The sequence below is a fragment of the Oryctolagus cuniculus genome, chromosome 15 (genome assembly GCF_051225735.1).
Source record: "Oryctolagus cuniculus isolate XC-2025 breed Fujian yellow rabbit chromosome 15, ASM5122573v1, whole genome shotgun sequence".
Lineage (NCBI taxonomy): Eukaryota > Metazoa > Chordata > Mammalia > Lagomorpha > Leporidae > Oryctolagus > Oryctolagus cuniculus.
The window spans coordinates 30210848-30232669 of record NC_142881.1 but is presented as its reverse complement, the minus strand read 5'-3'; the positions used below and the strand labels follow the sequence as shown (position 1 = coordinate 30232669).

The 21822-nt window shown below is 43.0% G+C and overlaps 1 protein-coding gene and 1 pseudogene across 50 annotated transcripts in view; both read left to right on the top strand.

Moving 5' to 3' along the window:
* The window catches only part of CUTC (cutC copper transporter), a 33592-nt gene that overhangs the window by 3022 nt on the left and 8748 nt on the right, over positions 1-21822 (top strand). For 14 of the 50 annotated variants that reach the window (XR_016222038.1, XR_016222034.1, XR_016222035.1 and 11 more), the window contains exons 2-6: positions 552-623; positions 4134-4193; positions 10374-10583; positions 11211-11246; positions 14279-14412. Coding sequence is in view for 31 of the 50 variants with exons in the window: in XM_089314538.1 (XP_089170664.1) it covers positions 552-623; positions 4134-4193; positions 10374-10583; positions 11211-11246; positions 14279-14412 (512 nt within the window). In the remaining 19 variants the exon portion in view is untranslated. The remainder of the gene's footprint in view (positions 1-551; positions 624-4133; positions 4194-10373; positions 10584-11210; positions 11247-14278; positions 14413-21822) is intronic. The other 36 variants (XR_016222048.1, XR_016222045.1, XR_016222046.1 and 33 more) reach the window with 7 other exon arrangements.
* On the top strand, positions 15037-17378 carry LOC138845476 (GPI ethanolamine phosphate transferase, stabilizing subunit pseudogene; annotated as a pseudogene).

The window sequence follows — 21822 nt, the reverse complement described above, 5'->3', positions numbered from 1 at the left end:
ACTGGAAACATAAAGAAGAAATAGTGCATAGTTTATTGATGATAACATTTTTTGAATTCTTAGTGGGTCCTATATACCGTACATGAACCATATCATTTAATTCTCATTACTCAGGTAGAAAGTAAAACCTACTTTGTTTTATAGAAAACTTGTCTAGGATCAGACAGTAGAACTGGGATTTGAACTCTGTCCCTGCTTTTCAACATAATGTTCCTTGTAAAGGAAGTTTAAATGTATTCTTTAGGCATTGAGAGGCATTGGAAAAAACTAAGTTGAAATGCTATGTTGAAGTCTGTGTTTTAGGAGAATTAATTTGGCACTTAGTATGTATTTTTCTGGGTGTAATTTCTTATACATATGTCTGTGTACCTATTTCATAGCCCTGAGACATAAATTTCATAATTAATGTAGTATTTACTGCACTCATGTGTCCTAGTTTACTCTTTTGTTTCTCCACTATTGGAATTTTGGCAGCAAAATGTAAAATATTTGTGGCAGATTGGTCTGGATGGATAGTACCCTAGTGAATTTGCTTTGTTTTTGTATTTTAGGAGCAGCAAATGGATCTCTCATGGAAGTGTGTGTTGATTCAGTGGAGTCAGCAGTGAATGCAGAAAGAGGAGGTAGGAGAAATTGGAGAGTGTGTGACAGTTGGCAGTTTTAAGAGTCTGAAAATGAATCCCGTGAACTGACCTCAGAAGCCCTAGTAATGCTTTCAAAACAAGCAACTAGAAAACCTAGAAAATTATGTCTCTCCTCCCTTCCTCATGCAGCTCATCCTTTGAGTCAGGCGTCTGACTTCCCCTGATCAACTGGTTGTGCTGAGATTGCGTTTGTCAAGAAAGGCAGGATGCATGCTTCTTTTTTTTTTTTTTTTTTTTTTTTTTGACAGGCAGAGTGGACAGTGAGAGAGAGAGACAGAGAGAAAGGTCTTCCTTTTGCCGTTGGTTCACCCTCCAATGGCTGCCGCGGCCAGCGCGCTGCGGCCGGCGCACCGCGCTGATCCGATGGCTGGAGCCAGGTGCTTCTCCTGGTCTCCCATGGGGTGCAGGGCCCAAGCACCTGGGCCATCCTCCACTGCACTCCCTGGCCACAGCAGAGGGCTGGCCTGGAAGAGGGGCAACCGGGACAGAATCCGGCGCCCCAACCGGGACTAGAACCCGGTGTGCTGGCACCGCAAGGCGGAGGATTAGCCTAGTGAGCCGTGGCGCCGGCCGCATGCTTCTTTTTTATACTGATTTTTAGAGTAATGAATTTGTTTTCTATGCTCCAGTAAATTCTTATATCATTATGAACCTAGATTTAGAATTAATCCACTGTAGTTATTTTACTTACTGATGCTGAAAATGTCGTATCTGACTGTTAAGAACCTCTTCAAGCTGGTTTCTGAGACCCTTGGACCTGATTCCAGTAGTGTGATAGTCCTTTCACTTTCAGGGTTCCATTATTCTTTTTTTTTTTTTTTTTTTTTTTTAAGATTTATTTATCTATTTGAAAGGCAGAGTTAGAGAGTGAGAGAGAGAGAGAGAGAGATATCTTCCATCCTCTGGTTCACTCGCAAATGGCCACAACTGCTGGAGCTGGGCCGATCAGAAGCCAAGAGCCTGGAGCTCCTTCTGGCCTTCCCACATGGGTGTAGGGCCTAAGGACTTGAGCCATCTTCTGCTGCTTTCTCAGGCACATTAACATGGAGCTGGATCAGAGGTGGAGAAGCCAGGACTCCAACCAGCGCCCATTTGGGATGTCGGCACGGCAGGCAGCGGCTTTACCCACTACCCTATAGCACCAGCCCCTAGGATTCCATTATTCTTGAATTTTTTTTAAATTCTTGAAATTAGTGAGTTAGTAAGTTTGCTTTTAAAAAAAATAAATTATTTATTTATTTATTTGAAAGAGTTACACAGAGGACAGAGAGAGAGAGAGAAGTGTTCCATCCACTGGTTCACTCCCCAGATGGCTGCAACAGCCAGAGCTGCGCCAATCAGAAACCAGGAGCCAGGAGCTTCCTCTAGGTCTTCTCACGCAGGTGCAGGGGCCCAAGAACTTGGGCCATCTGCTGTTGTTTTCCCAGGCCATAGCAGAGAGCTGGATCAGAAGTGGAGCATCTGGGACTTGAACTGGCACCCATATGGGTTGCTGGCACTGCAGGTAGAGGCTTTACCCACCATGCCACAGTGCTGGCCCTGCCTTTTTTTGTGTGTGTGTGGTTTTTTTTTTAAGATTTTTTTCAGGATTATTTATTTATTTGTAAGAGTTATAGAAAGAGAGGGAGAGACCGAGATCTTCCATCTGCTGGCTGTTTCACTCCCCAGATGGCTGCAACAGCCAGGGCTGGGCCAGACCAAAACCAAGAGCCAGGAACCCAAGTCCTTGGGCCATCTTCCAATTCTTTTCCCAGGCCATTAGCAGGGAGGTAGATGGGAAGTAGAGTAGCCAGGACACAAACTGGTGCCCATATGGGATGCTGGCATCACAGTCAGCAACTTAATGCACTATGCCACAATACCAGCCCCTCTTTTTTTTTTTTTTTTTTAAGATTTATTTGCTTGTTTATTTGAAAGAGTTACAGAGAGGCAGAAGCAGAGAGAGAGAGAAAGGTAGGTCTTCCATCTGCTGATAGCCACAAAGGCCAGAGCTGTGCCGATCCGAAGCCAGGAGCCAGGAGCTTCTGGGTCTTTCATATGGGTGTAGGGGCTCAAGGACTCGGTCCATCTTCTGCTTTCCCAGGCCATAGTCGAGAGCTGGATTGGAAGAGGAGCAGCTGGAACTTGAACTGGCACCTATATGGCATGTTGGCGCTACAGACTGGGGCTTTAACCCACGGTGCCACGGTGCCAGCCCCCAGTCCCTCATTTTTTTAAAGATAGAATAATAAAAGGTTATTTTGAGGGGATGGCGCTGTGGCACAGCAGGTAAAGCCACTGCCTGCAGTGCTGGCATCGCATATGGGCACTGGTTCAAGTCCTGGCTACTCTACTTCTAATTCAGCTCCCTGCTAAGGCCATGGACAGTAGCAGAAGATGGGCACCTGCACCTACATGGGAGACTCAGAAAAACTTCCTTGTTCCTTGTGGCCATTTGGGGAGTGTGCCAGCAAATGAAAGACCTCTCTCTCTCTGCCTCTGCCTCTCTGTAACACTGCCTTTCAATTACGTAATTAAATCTTTAAAAAAAAAAAAAAAAAAAAAAGTTCTTTTGGAAAAGATTATGTTATTTTTTTTCAATGTTCCACTCTGGTGAATCCAGAAATTCTTCATTTTAAATAATTTCTCTGTAATAAAAAAATTTTAAGAAAGATAGCTTAACTTTATTTATTTATTTTTTTGACAGGCAGAGTTAGACAGTGAGAGAGACAGAGAAAGGTCTTCCTTTCTGTTGGTTCACCCTGCAGATGGCTGCTACAGCCAGCACGCTGCGCCGATCCAAAGCCAGGAGCCAAGTGCTTCCTCCTGGTCTCCAATGTGGGGGCAGGGCCCAAGCACTTGGGCCATCCTCCACTGCCTTCCTGGGCCACAGCAGAGAGCTGGCCTGGAAGAGGAGCAACCAGAACAGAATCCTGTGCCCCAACCAGGACTAGAACCTGGGGTGCCAGCGCCGCAGGCGGAGGATTAGCCAAGTGAGCCGCGGCGCCGGCCAAGAGAGCTAGCTTAACTCTAAATAATACAATGTGGGTTGCAGAATATAGTTGAGATTAAAAATAGTCACTTCTGGGGGCTGGCGCCATGGCTCATTTGGTTAATCCTCTGCGGTGCTGGCATCCCATATGGGCACCGGGTTCTAGTACCTCCTCTTCCAGTCCAGCTCTCTGCTCTGGCCCAGGAAGGCAGTGGAGGATGGCCCAAGTACTAGGGCCTCTGCACCCGCATGGGAGACCAGGAGGAAGTGCCTGGCTCCCGGCTTCAGATTGGCTAGCTCTGGCTGTAGTGGCCATTTTTGGGGGGGGTGAACCAGTGGAAGGAAAACCCTTCTCTGTCTCTCTCACTGTCTAACTCTATCTAAAGTCACTTTAGTTTTATAATTTATTTCTCTTAGACAATTTCTGAGACTCTCCTAAATTTAGAAAAAATATAGAAACTTTGCTGCCTAAGAGCTTGTTTTTAAAAATTGTTTTAAGCAATGCTTTTTTATCACAGGTGCTGGTCGGATCGAATTATGTTCTGGTTTATTAGAAGGAGGAACCACACCCAGCATGGGTAAGTGTTCCTTTTGCACAGGTTTTTGTCACAGGAGTTTATAGAACTTGGAGGCAACTGATAATCAGTTTCATTGGAATCCTTTATTAATGTTATATTACCTTTGTTATGAGCATTGTATCAGCTGGAATTGCTTATGATTGTAAATCAACAAAATTATAAATTTGATAAAACATGCTTATTCCTCACATATCAAAAATTGGAAGGTAGGAGCTGGTGTTGTGGTGCAGTGGGTTAAGCTACTGCTTGGGACAACCACGTCAGCATGCCTGGGAGACAGTAGATGAAGGCTCTTTCCTTGAGTTTCTGCCATCCAGTGGGAGACCCTGTTGGAATTCTGGCTCCTGTGTTCATCCTGGCCCAGCCTTGGCTGTTGTGGGCATTTGGAGAATGAACCAGTGAAGGAAGATCTTTCCTCTTTCTCTGTCACTCTGCCTTTCAAATAAGTACATAAATCTTTAAAAAAAAAAAAAAAAAAAGTTGAAAGGTACTTTTGTTAATACAGGTTCAGCTGCTCTGCAATAACATCAAGGATCAGGCTTTGACTTTTTGTTTTTCTTTTTGACTTTTGTCTTTATTTTCCCTTTCCTAGTCTTCCTACTATTATAATATATCTTCTACATGTGTCAAAACTCCATGTTATATTGTTATTTTTTGTTTGAGGAGTCAGTTATTTTTATTTTGTTTGAAAGGGGGAGAGAGAGACAAGCAGGGTTCTCATATCCACGGGTTCACTTCCCAGATGCCTGCAACAGTCAAGGCTGAGCCATGCTGAAGCCAGGAGATAGGAACTCAGTCCAAGTCTTCCACATGGGTGGCAGAGATCCAACTTCCTGAGCCATCACCTGCTGCCTCTCAGGGTGTGCATTACTAGGAAGTTGGACTCAAAAGTGGAGCCAGAACTTGAACCCAGGCCTATGATATGGAATGTGGGCATCACAAGTGACAGCTTAACTGCTTTACCAAATGTCTTCTCTCAATTATCTTTTAAAAAGATTTAATTATAAGAAAATAATCACATATTTACCCATATGTAGTTACCATTTCTGTTCATTGTTCTTGTTGATCTGTATTTATCTGGTTTCATTTTCCTTCGCCTGAAATACTTTACCAGTTTTTACAATGCAAGTGTGCTGGTGATGAATTCTTTCACCTTGTGTATCTCTGAAAATATCTCATTTATTTTTTAAAGATATTTTTGCTAGGGACTGGTTTTATGGCACAGCAAGTTAAGCTGCCATTTGGGATGCTGGGATCCCATATCAGACACTGATTCTAGTCCTAGCTGCTTTGCTTCCGATTCAGGTTCCTGCTAATGTGCCTTGGAATGTGGCAGATGATGGCTCAAGTAGTTCAGCCTCTGTCACCCATGTAGGAGATCTGGATGGAGATCCTGGCTCCTGGCGTTAGCTTGGTCCAGCCCTGGTTGTTCTAGCCATTTGGGGAGTGAACCAGTTGATGGAAGCTTTTGCTCTTTCCCTCTCTCTCTGTTGCTCTGCCTTTCAAATAAATATATTTTTAAAAAATTTTTGCCAGGATGGCACTGTGGCATAGTGGGTGAAGCCACTACCTGAAGCGCCGGCATCCCATATGGGCACCGCTTCAAGTCCTGGCTGCTCCACTTCTGATCCAGCTTTCTGCCATGGCCTGGGGAAGCAGTGGAAGATGGCCCAAGGCCTTGGGCACTTGCACCTACATGGGACACCCGGAGGAGGCTCCTCGCTCCTGGCTTTGGATTGGCCCAGCTCTGGCCATTGTAGCCATTTGAGGAGTGAATCAGCAGATAGAAGACCCCTCTCTCTCTCACTCTCTCTGTCTCTCTCTGTCTCTCTCTGTCTCTCTCTGTCTCTGTCTCTACCTCCACCTCTCTGTAACTCTGCCTTCCAAATAAATAAATAAATCTTTAAAAAAATTTTTTTGCTAGAAATAGAATTCTAGGCTGACAGGCCTTTTTTTGCTTTCAGTTCTTTGAAGATTTTTTTTCCTTCATTGTAGTCTTATTTGTATTGTTCCTATAAGAAATATATCATACATATCTTTGTTTTTCTCCATGTAATATGTGTGTTTTCTCTGGTTGCTTTTAAGAGTTTTTGTTTATTCCTGGTTTTGAATAATTAGGTTATGATGAAACTGAGCAGTTTTCTTTATGTTTCTTGGACCTGTGTATTTATACTTTTTATCACATTTTAGCATTCAGTCTCCTCCACTCCTTTACGAGACTTCAGTTAGACTTAGATAAGACTGATAGAAATCGTTTTTGTTTTTGTTTGTTTGTTTGTTTTTGACAGGCAGAGTGGACAGTGAGAGAGAGAGAGAGAGAGACAGAGAGAAAGGTCTTCCTTTGCCATTGGTTCACCCTCCAATGGCCGGCGCGCTGCGGCCAGCACACCGGGCTGATCCGAAGGCAGGAGCCAGGTGCTTCTCCTAGTCTCCCATGGGGTGCAGGGCCCAAGTACCTGAGCCATCCTCCACTGCACTCCCGGGCCACAGCAGAGAGCTGGCCTGGAAGAGGGGCAACCAGGACTAGAACCCGGTGTGCCGGTGCCGCAAGGCGGAGGATTAGCCTAGTGAGCCGCGGCCAGCATTTTCTTTATCTATTTGTTAATAGACACATTTATTCATTGTTGATGTATACTTAGGTTGACTTCATTTCTTGGCCATTACAAATAGAACTATAATAAAGATGGGAGTATAGATCTCTCCTCATTTTGGGTGGATATATGCCCAGTAGTGAGATTACTGGATCATAAGGTAGCCCTATTTTAATTTAAAGATATTAAACAATCTGATGCCAATAGTTTTGACAACTTTATGTGAAATGCACTTATTTCTTCAAAATACAAATCCAGAAAAATGACGTGGAAAGAACATTTTGAATATCTTTTGTGAATGTGTTTAAAATTAAATTCAGTTTTAAAATCTTCTCCAAGAGATAACGAAAATCTGGGGCCGGTGCTGTGGTGTAGCAGGTAAAGCAGCCTGCAGTGTTAGCATGCCATATGGGTGCTGGTTCAAGTCCCAGCTGCTGCACTTGTGTTATGGTCTGGGAAAGCAGCAGAGGATGGCACAAGTGCTTGGGCCCCTGCACTCATGTGGGAGACCCGGAAGATGCTCTTGGCTTTGGATTGGCCCAGCTCCAGCTGTTGCAGCCATTTGGGGAGTGAACCAGCGGATGGAAGACCTCTCTGTCTCTCTCTCTGCCTTTGCCTCTCTTTAACTCTGCCTTTCAAATAAATAAGTAAATAAATCTTAAAAAAAAAAAAAGAGAGAGAGATAATTAAAATCCTAAACAGTTTCACTGGTGAATTCTGAACATTTAAAGAAGAAATAATAGCACAATAATATGTTCTTTCAGAAAAGAGAGACAGATCAAACACTTTTGAACTCCTTTTAAGAGACAATATAACCCTGATGTCAAAACTTAGTACAAGAAAAAAAATGACAAAGTGACAGAACGATAGACCTAATTCATAAGGTGAAAGATACCTTAAGTAAATATTTAACAGATTCGGAAAGTAAAAGTAAAATATGAATCATATGTTTTTCTTCTCTTTGTTTTGTATATCTGTTACACTATTGAGATTTTTTATTTTGTGTGTTTTCTGAATGATCATTATCATCCTTTCATTTCTAATGTACGACTCCTTGAAGCATTTCTAATAGTGATGACCTCCTTCAGTTTTTGGCTGTCATGGAAAGTCTATTTCTCATTCATTTCTGTAGGATAGCTTTGCTGAGTACAGTATTCCTGGCTGGCAATTTTTTTCTTTTAGGACTTTGATTATTTCATGTCATTCTTTCCTGGCCTGTAAGAGTTCAGCTGATAAGTCCAGTGTTACTCTAATGTGTATTCTTTTGTAGATGACACAATGCTTTTCTCTTACTGTTTTAAAATTTCTCTGTCTCATATTTTTGACACGTATCTTTTCCAAGATTTGGAAAAATTTTCCGCAATTGTTTCACTGCATAAATTATTTTTAAAAGATTTATTTATTTATTTGAAAGGTAGTCACAGAGAGGCAGAGGCAGAGAGAGAGGTCTTCCATCTGCTGGTTCACTCCCCAGACAGCTGCAACAGCCAGAGCTGAACCAATCTGAAGCCAGGAGCCAGGAGCTTCCTCCAGGTCTTCCTACGTGGGTGCAGGGGCCCAAAGACTTGGGCCATCATCTACTGCTTTCCCAGTCCATAGCAGAGAGCCAGATCGGAAGAGGAGCATCCAGGTCTCAAACCGGCGTCCATATGGGATGCCGGCACTTCATACCAGGTGCCTCAGACCAGGGCCACAACGCCAGCCTCACTGCATAAATTTTTCTATGCTTTCTCCTTCTCTTCTTCCAGAACACCCATAGTGCAAATGTTTGCTTGCTTAATGATAAGCCTTGAAAGTTTTCTTTTTTCTTTTTAACTTCTCTAACTTCCTCATCTTCCTCCTCCTCCTTCTGATTGATTCTTTTTTTATGATAGAGATTTCTTTGCTCAATCTCTTAATCATATCATGAGTTATGTTCCTAATGTCATTGAGTTGCCTTTATTCTCTTTTATCTCCTTAAGGTGGTTATTTTGAATTCTTTGGCAGTTCATCAATTTCTCTTTCTTTTTGGTCTGTTCCTTTGGAGGCAGTATGCTATTTTTTTCATGCTGCTAGTGACCTCACTTTGATGGTTTGTGCATCTGATGGGTCACTTAGTTTTGGCAATTTTATAGGGTGACTTTTGTGGTATGTCCTAGGGTATTGGTTGGGTATGCTGTGTTGGCTTTGGTTTTAAATAGAACTATCATTAATTGGAAAGGAGAAACTGGATCTTGGGGACTATACTGGCAGAACATTGAGCATGGTAGTTAATACAGTTTCAACTATCACATACCAGTTAAAGGTTTCTGAGTCATAGGATTTTTGTTGAGTCAGCTGACAAGTGCTTTTAAATCGCAGTGTCTTCTATTTTCGAACTCATTCTTTTTAACTCTTACTTTTACTACTACTTCTCTTCTACCATATACATATTTTTCTCAGTGTTCTCTTTAGATCATCTTTCTCTGGTTTCTTCAGTTAACTCTTGCATTTCTTCTAGATGTAATGTACAAGAACAGATATAAATGATCAGTAATATTTTATTGACTTCCTAGAGCTTTTGTTTGGCTCCCATTTGAATTTTTTTTTAAAGATTTATTTATTTATTTGAAACTCAGAGTTACACAGAGAGAGAGAGAGAGAGGTCTTCCATCCACTTGTTCACTCCCCAATTGGCTGCAATAACCAGAGCTGTGCTGATCCAAAGCCAGGAGCTTCCTCCAGGTCTCCCATGCCGGTGCAAGGGCCCAAGGACTTGGGCCATTTTCTACTGCTTTCCCAGACCATAGCAGAGAGCTGGATGGGAAGTGGAGCAGCCAGGTCTCGAACTGGCACCCATACGGGATGCCATCGCTTCAGGCCAGGGCGTTAACCCGCTGCGTCACAGCACCAGCCCCTGAATTTTTTTTTAAGAATGATTTATTTATTTATTTGAAAGGTAGAGTTATAGAGAAAGAGAGAGGCAGAGAGGGAGAGAGTTCTTCCATCTGCAGGTTCTCTCCCCAGTTGGCTACAATGGCCAGAGCTGCGAAGATCCAGAGCCAGGAACCTCCTGTGGTCTCCCACCCTGGTGCAGGAGCCCAGTGACATATGCCATCTTCTGCTTTCCCAGGCCATAACAGGGAGGTGGATCGAAAGTGGAGCAGCCGGGGCTGGCGCCATGGTGCACTGGGTTAATCCTCTGCCTGCGGTGCCGGCATCCCGTGTGGGCGCCGGTTCTAGTCCCGGTTGCTTCTCTTCCGGTCCAGCTCTCTGCTGTGGCCTGGGAGGGCAGTGGAGGATGGCCCAGGTGCTTGGGCCCCTGCACCCGTGTGGGAGACCAGGAGGAGGTACCTGGCTCCTGGTTTCAGATCGGCTTAGCTCCGGCCGTTGTGGCCATTTGGGGAATGAAGTAGCGGAGGGAAGACCTTTCTCTGTCTCTCTCTCACTGTCTGTAACTCTACCTGTCAAATAAATAAATAAAATCTAAAAGAAAAGAAAGAAAGTGGAGCAGCCAGGACTTGAACCTGTGCCAATATGGAATGTTGGCACTGCAGGCGGCAGCTTTACCCGCTACACCACATTGCCTGCCCCTCCCATTTGAATTTAAGTCTGCTTTCTATTCTTATAGGTCTCCTTCAAATAGTGAAACAGAGTGTTCAGATCCCAGTTTTTGTGATGATTCGGCCACGTGGAGGTGATTTTTTATATTCAGATCGTGAAATTGAGGTGATGAAGGCTGACATTCAGCTTGCCAAGCTTTATGGTGCTGATGGGTTGGTATTTGGTGCATTAACTGAAGATGGACAGATTGACAAAGAGCTGTGTATGTCCCTTATTGGTAAGAATTTGTAGCTCTAATGATTATAACTATGCTCCCAATAGACAGGAATGTCGTCACAAAACTGACGTCTCAGTCATCCTGCAGGCACTTACATTAACTTATTTTAAATAGTAGTTAATTAGATATATAGAGGGCAGATATGATACAGCCTGCCTCACTTTCCTTAGTTGGTGGAGGTCAGATTCTGCTACTGTTTCTATAGAGTTTAATGGAAATTTACCTTGGTTCCTTTAGCAGGGACCAAAAATTTCTGAAGTTAGTACAGTTGGTGAAGATAGGAAGATGTGGAGAGGGCAGGATCAAACTACCTGTATTACTTGGCCAAAGTGTTTTTTGAAGCTTCTCAGAGGGGCAAGTAATAAATACAATCCTTATAGATGCCGGCTCATATCATTTTTATTTGTGTCTCTAAGGAGTAGATGACCATTAATACAAAAATCAGAGGCCAGTGTAAGATAGTACTTGAATATTGTTAGACTGTCATTTTATTATTATTTTAGTTTACTATCTCTATTTCTTAGAAGAAAATGCAGAGATGTTTCCCTAACATGGAAAATTCTATATTATATATAGTAACCAGTGATGACCTCTTTGTTCATGTTGTATATGGCTTTCTTTTTATAGCTCTTTGCCGTCCTCTGCCAGTCACTTTCCACCGAGGTGAGTCATTTCCATTTTAGAAGTTCTGTTTATTGGTGTCAAATTTCTAATTTCACCAAATGCCACAACCTTTTCACGGTACATAACTCTATAGTGTTATAGTGTTGCCAGTTGGTTTCTTAGATCTTGGGACTAGAAGTTGTAAATTTAGAGATGTGTAATTTCTTAAGAAATTTTAAGCATTAGTTATGAGAAGTTGTTAAAATTAGGTGGTGGTTGGGGATATAATAGAGAGGGGAAAGATAAGCACTCCCTGTAGTTGCATGTATCACAGCATTGCAAGTAAGAAACCTGAGAGTCATTTTAACTAGATTGTTTTAGGTCATGTGCGGCCCCCAAAACATTAAATCACTGTAGCTAGTGAAATGAAATGTTCTGCCTGGCTTAAACCAGATAAAATCATTTCTGGAGCTAGGAGTAAGGTAGTTTTCTCAGATATAGACTTTCTGAGGGGAGAGAGGGTGACATCTGAAGAATTAGGTGTGATTAGGAAGGGGATAGAAAAAAATAGATGCTAGTCAGTGGACAGATGTCCACCATGGTGTGCAAGATTACTGATGATTATTGATAGCTTATCTGCTTCATATAAAGAATTCTTTCCTATCTATAAATCAGGTAGTTGTAATTTCCTTTGGCTAAGCCTTGGAAAAGAGAGGAATTCATGTCCGTTTTTCCTTCAGAGGACACTGCCATTGCATATGAAAAGAAATGTCTTTGGTTCAGGTTTCTTTTCGACTTGCTTTGTTTGAGAAGTTGTTGAATGTTTTACTTCCTTTTGTGTAAGTCTTCAAATATTAGGCCAAGAATGAATATCAGCATCTGCTTCTGTTTGTAGAAATAAAGTAATTTTTATCCTCATAAACTGCTTTCTTTGACTTGCTATTAGCAGTGCTTCTTACAACCTAGCACTAACTAAAAGATGGTAGATTGCTCAAAAGTCAGCATCTTGAGGCTTAGCCACAAAACACCATTTTTTTTCTTTAAAGATTTATTTATTTATTTGAAAGGCAGAGTTACGCAGAGAGAGGAGGATAGGCAAAAGAGAGAGAGAGGTATTCCATCTTCTGATTTCACTCCCCAAATGGCCGCAACGGCCAGAGCTGTGCTGATTCAAAGCCAGGAGCCAGGAGCTTTTTCCAGGTCTCCCACATGGGTGTAGGGGCCCAAGGACTTGGGCCATCTTCCACTGCTTTCCCAGTCCATAGCAGAGAGCCGGATCAGAAGTGGAGCAGCCGGGATTCAAACCGGCGCCAATATGAGATGCTGGCACTGCAGGCGGTGGCTTTACTTGCTAGGCCATAGCATCGGCCCCACCATTTTTTAAAAAAGAGTTATTTGTTTACTTGAGAGGCAGAGTTACAGAGAACGGGAGAGACTGAGAGAGAGGTATTCCATTTGCTGGTTCACTCCCCAAATGGCTGCAACAGCCAGAGCTGGGCCGATCTGAAGGCAGGAATCAGGAGCTTTTTCTGGTTTCCCACATGGGTGCAAGCACTTGGGCCATCTTCCACTGTTTTTCTAGTCCATCAGCAGGGAGCTTGTTTGGAAGTAGAGCAGTCAGGACTTGAACCAGTGCCCATATGGGTGCTGGTGCCGCAGGCAGAGGTTTAACCTACTCCTGCACAGTGCTGGCCCCACAAAACACCATTTTTAACTGTGGAATGTAATTGTTAGTGAACATGTACTTGAAAAAAACGTAGTTTAAAATTTTGACATGCGGGCGGGCGCCGCGGCTCACTAGGCTAATCCTCCGCCTTGCGGCGCCGGCACACCGGGTTCTAGTCCCGGTCGGGGCGCCGGATTCTGTCCCAGTTGCCCCTCTTCCAGGCCAGCTCTCTGCTGTGGCCCGGGAGTGCAGTGGAGGATGGCCCAAGTGCTTGGGCCCTGCACCCCATGGGAGACCAGGAGAAGCACCTGGCTCCTGGCCTCGGATCGGCGCCACGCTGGTGCCAGCCACAGCAGCCATGCGATATAATTTAAAAAGTAATCCAGATATATAGAATATATTTTTCTGTTCTTAAACTAAGAAAATGACTTAGTTTCTGTTTTCTTTCCTACAGTAAATTTACAAAAATATTTTCATGTTTTCAAAATTTGTAGAGTTTTTACATTATGCTAAGTTCCACACTTTTTTCACTCATGTGTTTTAATGAGTTAGTATTATGGTAGAATCACTGGTAAGAACATGCTGCCACTGAAAAAGGAATCTCTCTGGTAGATTTAGCTGCCTACAGACATGACAAGGTATAAAGAAGAGGGCTGTCACAGAGGACCATTAGCACCTAATCCACTCTAGATCAGAATTTCCATTTCATGTAGTGATGCTGAGAACCAAAGCAGAAGTATTAGATCTTCTGTTTCAAGATTCCTGGTGTTTTGTGCTCTGATGGTTCTCAGCGTGGGGCGAAGGCTATCAAAAGTGGGGTAGAACTAAAACCTCGTATAGTTTGTTGATCTGTACTTTGAGTATGTTGGTAAATGGATTAGTACAAAATATTAGCCAAGATGAGAATGTGAACCAAGGCCTTTTGTAGATCTAGTGAGTGTACTGTTTCATTTACATAGTCCAGTTTATCTGAAGGCTTAGAGCACTTACCTAAGTGTGAGTCACTTGACTGTCACCATTACAATCTGAGTGCTACCTGCACAAATTTATTGATAATACTTTTCTTTAAATAAAATCTTAAATAAATTTATTTTAAAGATAAATATAATTACTGAAAATTGGAAACTTTCACTTCTTACCTGAATTTAAGTAAATATACTTACTAAAATGCATGCTAGTTGCATGCAAGCTATGGTATGCTGAAGAATGGCTCTTGGGGGAAAAAAGAGCTGTGATTTGTAGCATTTTATGATTTCTGTAGTTTATACACTGCCTTGACATTTCTGATTGCCAGTGGATTAACAATCTGACTTGCAAAATTCCTGAATATTTAATTGTTGTCTATGGCAAAAGCTAGATCTAGCAGACTGCCATCCTGCATTTGTAAATATCCATTCAAAATTCAAGTCAGTTTTATTTCTTTCAGCCTTTGACATGGTTCATGATCCAATGGCAGCCCTAGAGACCCTCTTAACCTTGGGATTTGAGCGAGTATTGACCAGTGGATGTGACAGTTCAGCACTAGAAGGACTACCCTTAATAAAGCGACTCATAGACGAGGTACATGCAATTCCTTTTCTTTCTTAGAAAAATCCTATTATTCTGTTCAGCTAGATTGTGAAAGTAAATATTACTGCCTTTGTGGTTATTCCGCAGAAAAAAGCAAGCAGACAGTAGTATATTTATGTAATTATTCTTGCACATGAGCGTGTTATAGTAACCAAGGCTGTTAAGATAAAATTATAGACGGTGCTTAAGGATGTGATCCAACTTGGATAACAACAACAGATTTTACCTTTTCTGTGCCATCAGCACTACATCATTTTTTAAAAAATCTTTCATTTTTAATTAATTATTTTTAATTTTTTAGAAAGCTTTTATTTAATAAATATAAATTTTATAGGTACAACTTTTGGTATATAATGGTTCTTCCCCCCCATACCCACCCTCCCACCCCCAAACTGTCCCACTTCCTACTCCCTCTCCCATCCCATTCTTCATTAAGATTCATTTTTAATTATCTTCATATACAGAAGGTCAACTCTATACTAAGTAAAGATTTCAACAGTTTGCACCCACACAGACACACAAAGTATGAAGTACTGTTTGGAGACAAGTTTTACCATTAATTCTCATAGTACAACTCATTCAGGACAATGGCCCTACACGTAGAGCAAGTGCACAATGACTCCTGTTGTTGATTTCACAGTTGATACTCTTACTTATGACGTCGGTGATCATCCAAGGCTTTTGTCATGAGCTATGGAAGCCTTTTGAGTCCACATACTCCGTCAGTATTTAGAAAAGGCCATAAACAAAATGGAAGTTCTCTCCAGAGAGAAGTACATCCTTCTTTGATGGCCCCTTCTTTCTACTGGGATCTCACTCACAGAGATCCTTCGTGTAGATCATTTTTTGCCACAATGTCTTGGCTTTCCATTCCTGAAATGCTTTCATGGGCTTTTCAGCCAGATCTGAATGCCTTAAGGGCTGATTCTGAGATTAGAGTGCTATTTAGGTCATTTGTCATTCTGTGAGTCTGCTGTGTGGCCTGCTTCCCATGTTGGATCATTCTCTCCTCTTTCTTTCTTTCTTTCTTTCTTTCTTTCTTTCTTTCTTTCTTTCTTTCTTTCTTTCTTTCTTTTTTTTTTTTTTGGACAGGTAGAGTGGACAGTGAGAGAGAGAGACAGACAAAAAGGTCTTCCTTTGCCATTGGTTCCCTCCAATGGCCGCTGCGGCCGGCACACTGCGCTGATCCGATGGCAGGAGCCATCGGATCCTGGTCTCCCATGGGGTGCAGGGCCCAAGTACTTAGGCCATCCTCCACTGCACTCCCGGGCCACAGCAGAGAGCTGGCCTGGAAGAGGGGCAACCGGGACAGAATCCGGCGCCCCGACCGGGACTAGAACCCAGTGTGCTGGTGCCGCTAGGCGGAGGATTAACCTAGTGAGCCGTGGCGCCGGCCTCTCCTTTTTATTTCTATCCGTTGTTATTACCAGACACTTGGTCTTATTTATGTGATTCCTTTTGACACTTAATCCTATCTATATGATCAGTTACACACTTAATAAGATCACTTTAACATGTAAGATGGCATTAGTACCTGCCAATTTAATGGAGTCCCATAGCAAATTTTTAGTTTTACCCTTAGGTGTAAATCTGTGGAAACATTTGTCAAAATGAGCATTACATCAATTTTAAGCCATATCTTTTCATTTTAGTCTGTTAGTATACTCAGAGGATCCCATATAGAATTTATGAGGTAATCATCATCTTGAGGTAAATTCCAAATATAAAAAATATCCTTTTTCTTCTTCCCACCTGTTAGTGTAGGAGAAAATATGTTTTTCTCTTGTATGACTTCCTAGTGAGCTGGCATGATTTGTAGAGCAGTTAGAGAATGGCTTTGTAATTGTAATATCTTTTTCTGAGGCATTCTAAGTCTAGACTTTGAGATGAGAGTTTTCTATGTTTGAGACTTAGATTAGACACCTACTTGCTGTGTGATGTTGAGTAAGTCACTAACCTTTAAGCCTCTGTTTCTCAAATGTGAAATTGAGATGTGTTTAATGTTTCCTTTGCAGAGTTTCTCTAAGAATTGGTAAAGATATGTAAGACTCTTAGCACAATGCTTGGCATACAGTAGTAGGTCTTAATACATAATTTCTACTATTATCACTGCTATTACAATGTTACTTAGTGTTCCTATGTAGATTCTATTTTTAATTTTCTGTAGCCATGGAAATAATTTTCAGAGATTTAGCCTAAGACATTTATACCTGCATGAGGACCCAACCCGTCATGCCTGATGGTGGGAGGCAGTAGCTCCCCTTCATTTTGCAGCTGGAGAGTTAGATAGTTGCCCAAGAAAGCACGATTAGAAATACTGATATCAGGAGACTACTGTATACTCATCTTTTATGAATGCTTTCAGTTATCCTGAACACTTTGATTCCATCATTATTCTTGGAAAAACTTCTCAGTATTGGAAACAGACTTGACGTGATTGTGCATCTATTCTGTTTTTCTAACTGCTGTCAGTCTAGTATTGTATTTAGTAATGAAACCTAATGCATCCTCCAAGAGGAGTTAATCATCACATAAGGTAGCCAGGTTTTTGAAATGTTGCATCTACTCTCATCTACCATGGCTAAGAGTTTTCAGTAGAAATGGAGTTTCATCCATTTGAGTAACTAGTCCCCAGATCACTATAGTTTCTAGTTTTTTAGGCACATGGCTTGGAATATTTCCTATTTCCCTGGATTGGGAAAGACCAAGGCAGGTATGGCCCATATCCTGTACACTGGGAGTGACCGTTGGTTACATGGCTGGCCTTGTTATTTCACCACTCTGAATATACTGGAATGGAAAGCAACTTATATACCGGAATAATTAGTTGGAACAAAGGGAGAAGATATTTCTTCATACAGATTCCATTATGGCTCTGCAGAAACATTTTTGGTAAAGTCAAGTCTTTCCATGTATAATATTGTGTAACAACATGATGTGATTGTGGTTTTTTAAACTCTGAAACCCCTGGAAGATTGTGTCTTATAGTTGAAATGAAGTATTTATAACAAAAAAGAAAAAAAATTTAACTTAAGGATCTGATGTGAGTTTGCCACTCTGGGACTTAACTGATTTTACAAATATATATTAAATGTATATTGGATTGGGGCAAGGGGAGGCAGGGATTTGGCCTAGCATTTAAAACACTGGTTAAGGTGCCTGTGTGCCATACTGCTGTCCTTGGGTTTGAGACCTGGCTCCAGCTCCTGACTCCAGCTTCCTACTTTCATAGGCCCTGGGAGGTAGCATGTGATGGCCCAAATACTTAGATCCCTGCCTCCCATGTGGGAGACCTGGATTGAGTTCCAAGCTCCTGACTTGGGACTGGCCCAGCCGTGGTCATTATGAGCATTTGGAGTGTGAATCAGATGGGAATTCATTCTGACTCCTGCTCTAACTCTCTTCCTGTCTCTCTGTGAAATGCATACATACATACTTACTTACTTACTGTATATCTGGGGTATGCATTTTGTGCAGTGGTTTAGATACTTCCTGGGATGCCCACATCCCATATCAGAGTGCCAGGGTTCAGGACTTGACTCTACTCCCAATTCCAGCTTCCTGTTAATGTGCACCCTGTTTAGCAACAGGTGATGACTCAAGTACTTGAGTCTCTGCCACTCACATGGGAGACCCAGATTGAGATCCTGGCTCCTGGCCTGGTTATTGCGGGGTGAACCAACAGATAGGGTTAATATCGTCCCCCCTCCCACTCCCCTGATTTTCAATAAAAGCAACTTTTTTTTTTTTGAAAGGCAGAGCGGACAGTGAGAGAGAGAGACAGAGAGAAAGGTCTTCCTTTGCCGTTGGTTCACCCTCCAATGGCCGCCGCGGCCGGCGCACTGCGGCCGGTGCACTGCGCTGATCCGAAGGCAGGAGCCAGGTGCTTCTCCTGGTCTCCCATGGGGTGCAGGGCCCAAGCACTTGGGCCATCCTCCACTGCACTCCTGGGCCATGGCAGAGAGCTGGCCTGGAAGAGGGGCAACCAGAACAGAATCCGGCGCCCCGACCGGGACTAGAACCGGTGTGCTAATAAAAGTAACTTTTTAAGAAGCATATGTGGCCAGCGCCATGGCTCAACAGGCTAATCCTCCGCCTAGCGGCGCTGGCACACCAGGTTCTAGTCCCGGTAGGGGCGCTGGATTCTGTCCTGGTTGCCCCTCTTCCAGGCCAGCTCTCTGCTGTGGCCTAGGAGTGCAGTGGAGGATGGCCCAAGTGCTTGGGCCCTGCACCCCATGGGAGACCAGGAAAAGCACCTGGCTCCTGGCTTCGGATCAGCACGGTGTGCCGGCCGCAGCGTGCCAGCCGCGGCGGCCATTGGAGGGTGAACCAACGGCAAAAAGGAAGACCTTTCTCTGTCTGTCTGTCTCTCTCTCTCTCACTCACTGTCCACTCTGCCTGTCAAAAAAAAAAGAAGCATATGTATTATGGAGCTGGCATTGTGAAGCAGGTTAAGCTGCAGCCTGCGACATCCATTTCCCGTATGAGTGTCAGTTCAAGTCCTGGTTGTACCATTTCCAATCCAACTCACTGCTAATATGCCTGGCAAAGGTGGGGATGATGGCCAAGTGGTTGGGCCCTTGCCTTACATGTGGGAGACAGAGATGAAGCTCCTGACTCCTCGCTTTGGCCTGGCCCAGCTGGCTGTTGAAGCTATCTGGAGAGTAACCAGTGGATGGAGATTCTCTCTCTCTTTCTCTATCTCTGTGTGTGTGTGTGTTGTTTCTTCTCTCTCTCTAACTCTTCTTTTCAAAATAAATAAATATATATAAAAGATTCATTTATATATATGAATGATAGAGGGCATTTGTACTATGACCACCAAGTAGTAGATGTGTATACGTAGTCACTGTCCATACAGTGTAGTATTCAACACATACTTTTAATAGGGTCGGCAACTTTTTTTTTTGACAGGCAGAGTTAGAGAGAGAGAGAGAGAAAGGTCTTCCTTTGTCCATTGGTTCACCCCCCAAATAGCCGCTACAGCCGATGCACTGTGCCGATCCGAAGCCAGGAGCCAGGTGCTTCCTCCTGGTCTCCCATGTGGGTGCAGGGGCCCAAGCACTTGGGCCATTCTCCACTGCGCTCCCGTGCCACAGCAGAGAGCTGGACTGGAAGAGGAGCAACCAGGACAGAATCCGGCGCCCCAACTGGGACTAGAGCCTGGGGTGCCAGCGCCACAGGCGGAGGATTAGCCAAGTGTGCCACGGCGCCAGCCAGGTCAGCAACTTGTTAACAGTGTACTGTTTTAAAAAGGTGCTAGTGGGGGGCCGACGCTGTGGCATAACGGGTAAAGCTGCTGCCAAAAGTGCCAGCATTCCATATGGACTCCGCTTGGAGTCCCGACTGCTTCACTTCCGATCCAGCTCTCTGCTATGGCCTAGGAAAGCAGTGGAAGATGGCCCAAGTCCTTGGGCCCCTGCACCCGCATGGGGACCTGGAAGAAGCTCCTGGCTTCAGATCAGCGCAGCTCTGACCATTGCAGTCCATTGGGGAGTGAACCAGCAGACGGAAGACCTCTCTCTCTCTGTCTCTCCTTCTCTTTCTGTGTAACTCTGACTTTCAAATAAATAAATAAATCTTTAAAAAAAAAAAAAAAGGTGCTAGCAGGAACATTGGTGAGGAATTCCAGATTTAGGGAATGGAGGTTGGCAGTAGTTAGAGAAAACTTCTTAGAAGAGAAGACATCCAAACTGCGTTTGAAGGATATTTGAAAGTCATCCATGTAGAAATGGGGAGTAGGGAGAGGGAGGAAATTGTCCCGTGAAGAAGTAGCATATGTAAAAGCCTAGTCAGGGGTGGGTTTTAGGCAAGTAGTCAAGATTCCACTTGGGATGCTCTCAGCACATATCAGAGTGCAAGTTCAAGTCCTGGCTCCTATTTCTAGTCTATTTTTCTGCTAATACTCACTCTGGGAGGCAGCAGGTGATAGTTGAAGTCTTTGGTCCCTACCACCCATGTGGGAGACCTGTTTTGCATTTTGAGCTCCTGGTTTCAGCCTGGCTATTAGGAGAGGGAACCAACAGATGGAAGATCTCTTTTTGTCTGCCTCTTTATACCTGTTTCAAATAAAATGAAAAGAAATTGAAATTAAAAAATTCTAGGAACAAAAAGCAAGTATAATTTTAAGACACTGAAGAATAACCAAAATGTTGAATGTTACAATGGTACCCAGAACCTTGAAAACCTTATTAAAATGTTTGTGTTTTATCCTTGGTATGCTGAGGAAGCCTGAAGCATTTTAAAATAGAAGAATTGATGAGTCAAGTTTCTGGCTTATAAAGGTTACTCATTAAGGAATAAAGAATAAGATATAATTGCCATAGTAATGTATTACACTTCAAAATATCCGTGTGTGTGTCTGTGTGTGTGTTGAGTAATTTGTGTTTTTTATGTTAATTATAAGTAAACAGAAAGAGCTGGGGTAAATATTTTCATAGACTACTGTTAATTCTTGAAGTGACTACCTAACAGTATAATACACTTATTAAAGCATAGACTTGGGGAATAGAATTCTGGTTTAAATCCTGTCTTTGTACCTTGTTGACAATGACCTTAGACAAATTATCTAACTATCCTAAACCTCAATTTCCTCAACTGAAAACTTGGAATAATAAAAGTATAATTTATCAGCCGGCGCCGCAGCTCAATAGGCTAAACCTCTGCCTTGCGGCGCCGGCACACCGGGTTCAAGTCCCGGTCAGGTTGCCGGATTCTGTCCTGGCTGCCCCTCTTCCAGGCCAGCTCTCTGCTGTGGCCCAGGAGTGCAGTGGAGGATGGCCCAAGTGCTTAGGCCCTGCACCCCATGGGAGACCAGGAGAAGCACCTGGCTCCTGCCTTCGGATCAGCGCGGTGCGGCGGCCATTGGAGGGTGAACCAACGGCAAAGGAAGACCTTTCTCTCTGTCTCTCTCTCTCACTATCCACTCTGCCTGTCAAAAAAAAAATATATATATATATATATAATTTATCTTGTTTTGGAACGCCTCTACTTGGAACAAGTTAATACAACATTTCCCCCATCAATGGAAGTAATCAAGCTCTCTAAAAACATTAATAAAGGATTTATTCAGAGCAGAATATGAGTAACATAGATAGGCATGGGAAACGCAAGCTCTGCAGGTTTTAAGGACTCTTAAAGTGTTCCAGTGTGGTCAAATTTTAGTCAAAATTTATATAATCCGTGACAGTAAATTTTCCTTTTTTTTTTTTTTTTTTTTTTTTTTTTTAGGATTTTATTCCTTTACTTGAAAGGTAGAGTTACAGAGAGGCAGAGGCAGCGAGAGAGAGAGGGAGAGAGGTCTTCCATCCACTGCACTGGTTCACTCCCCAGCTGGCCACAATGGCTGAGCTGGGCCAATCTGTAGCCCAGAGATTCTTCCAGGTCTCCCACATGGGTGCA